The sequence below is a fragment of the Entelurus aequoreus genome, linkage group LG10 (genome assembly GCF_033978785.1).
Source record: "Entelurus aequoreus isolate RoL-2023_Sb linkage group LG10, RoL_Eaeq_v1.1, whole genome shotgun sequence".
In the NCBI taxonomy this organism is placed as follows: domain Eukaryota; kingdom Metazoa; phylum Chordata; class Actinopteri; order Syngnathiformes; family Syngnathidae; genus Entelurus; species Entelurus aequoreus.
In genome coordinates, this window is record NC_084740.1 from 79,500,908 (window position 1) to 79,510,867 (window position 9,960).

A 9,960-nucleotide genomic window follows, 5' to 3' on the forward strand; every position below is an offset into this window, starting at 1 on the left:
TGTGTGTGTGTGTGTGTGTGTGTGTGTGTGTGTGTGGAGAGAGAGAGCGAGAGAGAGAGAGAGAGAGAGAGAGAGAGAGAGAGAGAGAGAGAGAGAGAGAGAGAGGCGCTACCTACCTGCCATTGGAGGGCCACCTGGGATTGATGAGCGTGTGCGGCCAATGAGGCTGCGAGGACGCCGCCAAGTGGTCCCAGTTAAAGGGGGCGTGAGAGGAGGACGGGCCAGTCCAGGAGGATCTTTTAGGACCCTCACAGAGACCACAATCTGCCTGCTGACTCTTTCTCACAAAGACTCTGAGAGACGCGCACAGCCATTCTGTTTACTCGCAAACATTTGGTCGCCATGCTGCAACGACGCGGCGGATAAAAACAAACCCCCCCAAAAAAAAAAAATTCCAAGGACGCAGAAGAAGAGGAATTTCCCTCCGAATTCAACTTTTTAGTGTTTTGACGCTCTGTGGCGGGGCGGCGTGGCGCCTGCTATGCGGTTTGTGAGTGAGACTTGTGAGATTCTTCTTGTTTTCCTTGCCTAAGAGAGACGACGCGCGCACGGCGCCATGCTGCTGGACGCCGGCCACCAGTTCCCGGGTCTGGGCTCCTTCGCCCGCCATCACCACCCCGCCGCGGCCGCCGCCGACATGCAGGACCGCGACCTGGGTCTGGCCCAGAACTCCTTCGTGGACTCGGCCCACATGGGCGCCTTCAAGCTCAACCACGACCTCTCCCCGGGGCAGAGCTCCGCCTTCAGCAGCCAAGCTCCGGGCTACCCGGCGGCGGCGCTGGGCGCGCACGCCGCCCACGTCACCTCCTACGCGGGCTCCCCGTTCAACTCCACGCGGGACTTCCTGTTCCGCAGCCGCGGCTTCGGCGACACGTCCCCGGCGGGCGGGCAGCACGCCCTCTTCGGCGCGGCGGCGGCGGGCTCCCTGCACCCGCCGCACCACCACACGGACACGCCGCAGGGCCACCTCCTGTTCCCGGGCATCCACGAGCAGCACGGCTCCGGCAACGTCCTCAACGGGCAGATGAGGCTCGGCCTGGCGGGGGAGGTGTTCGGGCGCACCGAGCAGTACCACCAGGTGTCCAGCCCCCGGACCGACCCGTACGCGGCGGCGCAGCTGCACAACCAGTACGGCTCCATGAACATGAACATGGCGGCGCACCACCACCACCACCACCACCACCACCCGGGCGCCTTCTTCCGCTACATGCGGCAGCAGTGCATCAAGCAGGAGCTCATCTGCAAGTGGATCGAGCCGGAGCAGCTGAGCAGCCCCAAGAAGTGCTGCAACAAGACCTTCAGCACCATGCACGAATTGGTCACGCACGTCTCCGTGGAGCACGTCGGCGGGCCCGAGCAGACCAACCACATCTGCTTCTGGGAGGAGTGCCCGCGGGAGAGCAAGCCCTTCAAGGCCAAGTACAAGCTGGTCAACCACATCAGGGTCCACACCGGGGAGAAACCCTTTCCCTGTCCCTTCCCGGGCTGCGGGAAGGTCTTTGCGCGCTCCGAGAACCTCAAGATCCACAAGAGGACCCACACAGGTAATGCGTAATTACGCACACAAACAGTACATTGCACAGTACTTTCTTTTGGGGATATTTGATCTTCTTAAGCAATAATATTTGTTATCAACTCCAAAAAAGTGCGCACTTTTTACATGAAATAATTCTCTGCTGCATTCAAATGTGAGAGGAAAAAAATACTAACTTTCCCCCCCCCCCCACATAAATCTGCATAACTTGCAAATTAAATGTATTACAAATTGCAGTTTTATATTAAAGCGCATGTTTACAAAAAAATTTTTTTTAGTTTGCCACCTTTTCAAATAAATAACGGGCCTAAACGATCCCGTTTTCGTTCGAACAAACAAGACCTCCGGTTTTTTTCGTTCACTTCTAAACTAAATGTCTGTTTCGGTTATTTTCCTTCCACTTTTACGCCCTGAAAAATAAGCCGAATTTGAGCCGAACGCTCTCCAGAATATTCGGCGTGTTTGCCTGTCACGTTTACCCACGCGCTGCTTTGATTTCACGGGGGGGCGAATTAAATACGTGTAAAAGATGGTGCTAATTTTGCATTGCGGTGGAGTTTGTTGTATTTTATTTTTTGCTTTAAGGGGAGATGTGTGTGTGTGAAGGTGCTAGACAGGCCGTTACCAGCCTTTTCACATGTCCACCTATTGCTTTGGGGACCGGGGTGGTGTGTGTGTGTGTGTGTGTGTGTGTCTGTGTGTGTGTGTGTGTGTGTGTGGGGTGGGGGGGTGCATGATGGGTGCCATGAAAATGGCCAGGTGCTAATTAGATTTTTATTGTCTCTCAAGCAAATGGTGCTTGCCTTCTGTGGGCCTGCTTGATGATGGCCCTGCTCCCCCCCTACCCCCCCCCTCACTAAATCAATATGCGCATTATTTGCCCCCCCCCCCCCCCCCCCCCAACTGTCCCCAAACCCCCATTCAGCTTTGCATATGCAAGAGGGTTTTAGTTGTATTAATTTAAGTCATTGCTTTATTTCTTAGTCTTCTTTTTTTCCACATGCATTTTTATTCCAACTGGAGGCATTTTCTTTTTTTTTTTTAAAAATGCATTTTTCTCCTCCAGGAGAGAAACCTTTCCAGTGCGAGTTTGAAGGCTGCGACAGGAGGTTTGCAAACAGCAGCGACCGAAAGAAGCACATGCACGTCCACACCTCGGACAAGCCCTACCTGTGCAAGATGTGCGACAAGTCCTACACGCATCCCAGCTCCTTGCGGAAACACATGAAGGTAAACAATGCACACAAATGGGAAGAGAGGGAAAAAAAAATCATGTTATAATAGCAGGGAATTAAAAGGTCTAGTAGTAGCATTAAATATTAAACGTGTGTAAAAACCAAGTTATATATGTGTAATAGATGCTCAAACATCAGCATTATGCTAAAAGTTTAACAGTATTAATAGTTTTTTTTGTTCGTGCAATATATAAATATGTTAACTTTTTTTTGCTGTGTGTAAAATCTGCACTGCAACAAAAAATCCTATCACGAAAAATGGTTTGTTCATAGTCATAAATAAGTGCACTTTTTGCAAATTTTGTAGGATAGATAATCATATTGTGCAATAAATATGTATTATGTTGCACTTTGTAGTGTTTGTAATGTGCATAGGCAGCTTTATGATTGTGTTGAGCAATAATTAATAACACATCATTTATTGTCATTTGTTTATACATTTTTGAAACATGACATTTTTGGACACACCGTTAACATGAATTCAATACAATTCCATTTTTTTTCCTCGCCCAAAGAAAAAAAATTTTTTTCTTGCTGTGTGTAAAATCTGCACTGCAACGATGAAGTCCTTCCTATCACAAAAAAATGGTTTGTTCATGCAAAGTCATAAATAAGTGCACTTTTTTTTTTGCAAATATGCACAGATAGTAGTGTAGATACATAATCATATTGTGCAATAAATATGTATTATGTTGCACTTTTTTTTGCTCTATAGCAGGGGTGTCCAAAGTGCGGCCCGGGGGCCATTTGCGGCCCGCGGGGAATTTTTTTAACGGCCCCACGGCACATTCTAAAAATACGATTAAAAAAATACGAAACATAAAAAGTGGTATAAAAGAGCAAACAGGTGAAATTTAACAAGAAAATGTTGCAATGTTGACTCTAATAACACAAAGCTGCCATGCAGGCTGTTTGTTTCTTAACAACAACAAAAAAGAATCAAAATCAATGTCATTATGAATTATTGACCTGTTCAAGGCTCCAATTATTATTATGTCACATTAAATATTACACTTTGTTGCATATTTTGTGTTTGCCATAAGTTTTTTTTAGTTTTTTTAAAGAAGGGCCTAAAACGAACAAACAAAAAACATGAGCAACAATAAAACTTATAATTGACGGATGGATCTGAAGTTGATTTCGAGATTATTGTGTTAAAAGTAAACAGTAAAAAAAATATTATTTTTTATTTTTTAACACTTTAATGAGAAGGACCCTTTTGGATCCCCAATCATTTTTGTGTGGTTTGTTTTTTAAGTGTCATTGCTCAAAAATCAATGTCGTTATGACTTATTGACCTTTTTAAAGCTACAATTATTATATAATCTAAATATTCCATTTAAAAATGTTATTGGGTGAAAATATTGCATATTTTGTTTTTTTTTCTATATACAAAAAATGGTTTTCTTTGACAAAAAGAGCATAAAACTTACATTTTTGAAAATGTTATATTGACAGATAGAACTAATGTTGATCTATAGATTTAAGCCTTGAATAATAATAATAATACTGAATAATGACACATTTTTTACATTTTTTTGACCAAAACCGTTTGGTGTCCCCAGGATCAAACTAAATATATACTAAATGTATATTTTTTTATACATATATTGTATTGGTTTTTAAAATAAAAAACATCAAATTGGCCCCCGCTTGCTTTGATTCTTCAGTGTGCGGCCCCTCAGTGGAAAAAGTTTGGACATCCCTGCTCTATAGTGATTGTAATGTGCATAGGCAGCTTTATGATTGTGTTGAGCAATAATTAATAACACATCATTTATTGTCATTTATTTGTACATTTTTGAAACATGACATTTTTTGACACACAGTAAACATTTTTTTCCTCACCCAGGAAAAATACTATTTTTTTTGCCGTGTGTAAAATCTGCACTGCAACAATGAAGTCCTTCCTATCACAAAACATGGTTTGTTCATGCAAAGTCATAAATAAGTGCACTTTTTTGCAAATATGCACAGATAGTAGTATAGATACATAATCATATTGTGCAATAAATATGTATTATGTTGCACTTTTTTTGCTCTATAGCAGGGGTGTCCAAAGTGCGGTCCGGGGGCCATTTGCGGCCCGCGGGGAATTTTTTTAACGGCCCCACGGCACATTCTAAAAATACGATTAAAAAAATACAAAACATAAAAAGTGGTAAAAAAGAGCAAACAGGTGAAATTTAACAAGAAAATGTTGCAATGTTGACTCTAATAACACAAAGCTGCCATGCAGGCTGTTTCTTTCTTAACAACAACAAAAAAGAATCAAAATCAATGTCATTATGAATTATTGACCTGTTCAAGGCTCCAATTATTATTATGTCACATTAAATATTCCACTTTGTTGCATATTTTATGTTTGCCATAAGTTTTTTTGTTTTTTTAAAAGAAGGGCCTAAAACGAACAAACAAAAAACATGAGCAACAATAAAACTTATAATTGACGGATGGATCTGAAGTTGATCTTGAGATTATTGTGTTAAAATTAAACAGTAAAAAAAATATATTTTTTAATTTTTTTAACACTTTAATGAGAAGGACCCTTTTGGATCCCCAATCATTTTTGTGTGATTTGTTTTTTAAGTGTCATTGCTCAAAAATCAATGTTGTTATGACTTATTGACCTTTTTAAAGCTACAATTATTATATAATCTGAAATATTCCACTTAAAAATGTTATTGGGTGAAAATATTGCTTTTTTTTTTTTCTATATAAAAAAAATGGTTTTCTTTGACAAAAAGAGCATAAAACTTACATTTTTGAAAATGTTATATTGACAGATAGACCTAATGTTGATCTATAGATTTAAGCCTTGAATAATAATAATAATACTGAATAATGACACATTTTTTTGACCAAAACCGTTTGGTGTCCCCAGGATCAAACTAAATATATACTAAATGTATATTTTTTTATACATATATTGTACTGGTTTTTAAAATAAAAAACATCAAATTGGCCCCCGCTTGCTTTGATTTTTCAGTGTGCGGCCCCTCAGTGGGAAAAGTTTGGACACCCCTGCTCTATAGTGATTGTAATGTGCATAGGCAGCTTTATGATTGTGTTGAGCAATAATTAATAACACATCATTTATTGTCATTTGTTTATACATTTTTGAAACATGACATTTTTTGACACACAGTAAACATTTTTTTCTTGCTGTGTGTAAAATCTGCACTGCAACGATGAAGTCCTTCCTATCAAAAAACATGGTTTGTTCATGCAAAGTCATAAATAAGTGCACTTTTTTTTTGCAAATATGCACAGATAGTAGTATAGATACATAATCATATTGTGCAATAAATATGTATTATGTTGCACTTTTTTGCTCTATAGTGATTGTAATGTGCATAGGCAGCTTTATGATTGTGTTGAGCCATAATTAATAACAAATAATTTATTGTCATTTATTTATACATTTTATAATATATCTTTTTTTTTTTTCCTCACCCAAAAAAAGTCCATTGATACAAAGCCCTGAACTGCACTTCCGAATGGCCGTGTCATTTATTGAAGTGAGGTCCAACCTAACCGAGATTCTTCTTTCTTAGGTGCACGAGTCGTCCCCGCCCACGTCCGACTCCTCGCCGGCAGCCAGCTCGGGCTACGAGTCGTCCACCCCCCCGGGCCTGGTGTCGCCCACAGCCGAGACCCAAAGCAACAACACCCTGTCGCCGGCCTCTGCCGTGCACAGCAGCACCAGCCACAGCGGCCTCTCGTCCAATTTCAGTGAATGGTATGTGTAGGACCCGAACTGAAGGCGTCACTCACACACACACACGCACACACACACACACACATTTCCCAGCACTGGACCAGGACATTAAGGACATGTGACGATGACTTAGTCTCCAGCGCCGCTTACAAAAAGTGTATCATAGGACGCTGATGTAAATAATGGCTGACTTTGTGCTCGTTTGGTCTCTTTGGTGTCTAAATGTTTCTTCGATGGTAGCTCTCTCTCTCTCTCTCTCTCTCTCTGAACTGGACTCTCGCGTGCACATAATACAACAACAACAACAACAACAACAACAACTGTACTCCATATTTCGCCCTAAACTTGGAAACTCGATTGTATTATAGGAAAACGAATAAGAAGAAGCGGAAAGGGTGCCAAAGTTGAACACGGACATTTTGATCATGCTTTGTGAATGTACATTATGTTTTATTTTGAAAAGTTAACTTACTTGTGTCATTTGTGTGTGTGTGTGTGCGTGTGTGTGTGTGTGTGTGCTCGGCAAGTTGTGGCCAGCAAACCACGGAAAGGAGAAAAAAAAGGCTAACATTTTCTTATGTTTGTGTGTGTATTTGTAAATAGCCAACTGCCATATTTATCCATTTGTAAGTAAATTATGGTAATTACTTGCTACAGATGAAATGTATTTATAAAAGAATCTTTGTGTTTTTTTTTTGTTTTTTTTTCTTGGAACTATAAATATGTATATTTTAAGAGCTTAACCCGGGCAGTTGTTTCGTCGTGCATTTTTTTGTTTGTTTTGTTTTTGGAAAGTTTAAAAAAAAAAAAAAAAAAGTGTTTTCATCCTGACTGTGATAAAACATTTGACTCCATACAAATATAATAAAATCAATTGTTGCAAGTGATATATATATACATTTTTTTTTTTTCTTCCTTGTGCCTCATTTTTCTGGTGTTTTTGCATTCGGGCATCTCACTCGACACCTAAATATTTGCCATCTAAGGTTTTATTTATATAGCACAGCATTTCCTTTAATAATAGGAAAAAGGCTGTTGGCAGTCATTGTTTGGTCTATTTATCTTTACAAAAATTATTTTTGTCCTTTAATAGTGGAAAAACTGAACTTTGTTGCCTCCACTTGATTAAAGACTCTTGGGGGTCCATTGGAGCTTTTTGACAAACTTAAATACCGTATTTCCTTGAATAGCCGCCGGGGCGCTAATTAATTTAAAACCTCTTCTCACTCCTGCGCTTACCAAAAGCATGCGGGATGGGCAAGCATGCGCTAATTATTTTAAAACCTCTTCTCACTCCGGCGTTTAACTTATCATGAAAAGCACATTTAATAAAAAATCGTTATTATGGTCTTACCTTTACTTATAAATTATGTCTATGTGCAGCTGCTTCTGATCAAAGGCAGTCTTCCTTATCTTTCTTCAGTTTTAAAAGTCTCTGGAGATATTCCTTTAATTATTACCTCCTGCTTCGATTGAAAGTCCAGTTTAGAAAACTGTTTTATTTTAGATATGTAATCCTCCATGTTAAAAGTGCAAGCAAACGATCACTGCTCACGCTTGCTGCTTGCTGTCTTCTTCTGCAGGACCGGTCTTCTGCAGTACTGGTAGTCGCAAGAAGGATCACTAGCGCCCTCTACCACCAGGAGGCGGGAGTCATTTAATGACTCATATTTGACCCGGCGGAAGTGCCAAGCATGCGCTAATTATTTTGCGAAACGAGTTTGACCCGGCTGTAATTCTAGGCAGGCGAATACTATATTCCCGGCGGCAATTCAAGGAAATATGGTAAATAGTTTTTTAAAGTGGGAGGAGCTTGCGCTATTTACAAAACAGAGACGTACCGTGGTCAGTGTTCGGTCTATACGAAAGATAGCGAACATCACCTGTGTTTGGTCTGTGGTCCTGGGTGGTCCACTAATCTAGGTAAAAAAAAAAAACACCACCACATTTTGTAGCCTCCAACGTCAAATGTTAGTTGTGGCTTCATTGTAGTCACTATTCGGTCGGTGGTCCTGGCTGGTCCAATAGGGCAGACGTTACACTTGAACTTGTTGTTAGCGCCGTGCTAGATAGCGGACATTCAGTCAGCATATTTTGGCGACCAGTATTGTCCAATTGAAGGTCTTTTACGTATGACTAAAATCTTAAAAGGCAATATATGCATATACAATTACGTAATGTTCTTTAGTAAAAAAATACATTTTCTCGTCTTGACTTTGGCTTATAAAAAAGCGCCCTTAGGGGTTGTCGGGCTTTCTTACAGTCGTACTAAAGTCTCGAACTTACTTCATGGAAGTCTAAGGAGAGGATGCTGTGTGGTCCTGGCTGGTCCACGTGCAGCTATTTACTCATGATGAGGTATAATTGATCACGTTGTCGTGTGATTAGCAAATTGATGTCAATCCCGTCTCATGGTTAGTTCTGGAGGTCTGAGGTGTGGGGGCCTCCTAGTCAGTGTTCGGTCTGTGGTCCTGGCTGGTCCGTGATTTTCACTTTTGGGGAATGTATCGTGAAGTTGTCGTGTGTTACGTAACTTGGTTTGATTATGGGTATCTAAGAGGGGTCTTGTTGCGCTTGCATTGTAGTCTGTGTGGTCCTGGCTGGTCCAATAGGGGTTTGACTTTGCACGTGTGATTTGTGATGAGTTCTGAAAGTCCGAGTTGACGTTAGAGAGGCTTGTCGTACGTACTGTGAGTTGTACGGCTATGTGGTCCTGGCTGGTACACTTGAATATTTTTTAAAAAATGTAGGGATGTCCGATAATGTCTTTTTGCCCATATCCGATATTCCGATATTGTCCAACTCTTTAATTACCGATACAGATATCAACCGATATATACAGTCGTGGAATTAACACATTATTATGTCTAATTTGGACAACCAGGTATGGTGAAGATAAGGTACTTTTTAAAAAAAATTATAAAATAAAATAAGATAAATAAATTAAAAACATTTTCTTGAATAAAAAAGAAAGTAAAACAATATAAAAACAGTTACATAGAAACTAGTAATGAATGAAAATGAGTAACATTAACTGTTAAAGGTTAGTACTATTAGTGGAGCAGCAGCACGCACAATCATGTGTGCTTACGGACTGTATCCCTTGCAGACTGTATTGATATATATTGATATATAATGTAGGAAGCAGAATATTAATAACAGAAAGAAACAACCCTTTTGTGTGAATGAGGAGGGAGGTTTTTTGGGTTGGTGCATTAATTGTAAGTGTATCTTGTGTTTTTTATGTTGATTTAATTAAAAAAAAAAAAAAAAAAACACAAAAAAAACCCGATACCGATAATTAAAAAAACCAATACCGATAATTTCCGATATTACATTTTAACGCATTTATCGGCATCTAAAAAAAATGTTTTACCCTTTGAACATTTTCTATTTCCAATGTTGTCGTTTGGTTCTGAAGGTTTTAATAGGGTGCACGTTAATATAGGAGGTACTTTTTCACTTTGTTG

At 40.3% G+C, this 9,960-nt stretch overlaps 1 protein-coding gene across 1 annotated transcript; it reads left to right on the forward strand.

The window, feature by feature from the left end:
• The first annotated feature begins 212 nt into the window (after positions 1 to 212).
• On the forward strand, positions 213 to 7,435 carry zic2a (zic family member 2 (odd-paired homolog, Drosophila), a). The gene is made up of 3 exons (XM_062059760.1): positions 213 to 1,544; positions 2,601 to 2,764; positions 6,327 to 7,435. The coding sequence occupies exons 1-3, from the start codon at positions 557 to 559 to the stop codon at positions 6,519 to 6,521; spliced, it is 1,347 nt and encodes a 448-aa protein (XP_061915744.1). The 5' UTR covers positions 213 to 556; the 3' UTR covers positions 6,522 to 7,435.
• Positions 7,436 to 9,960: the final 2,525 nt, after the last annotated feature.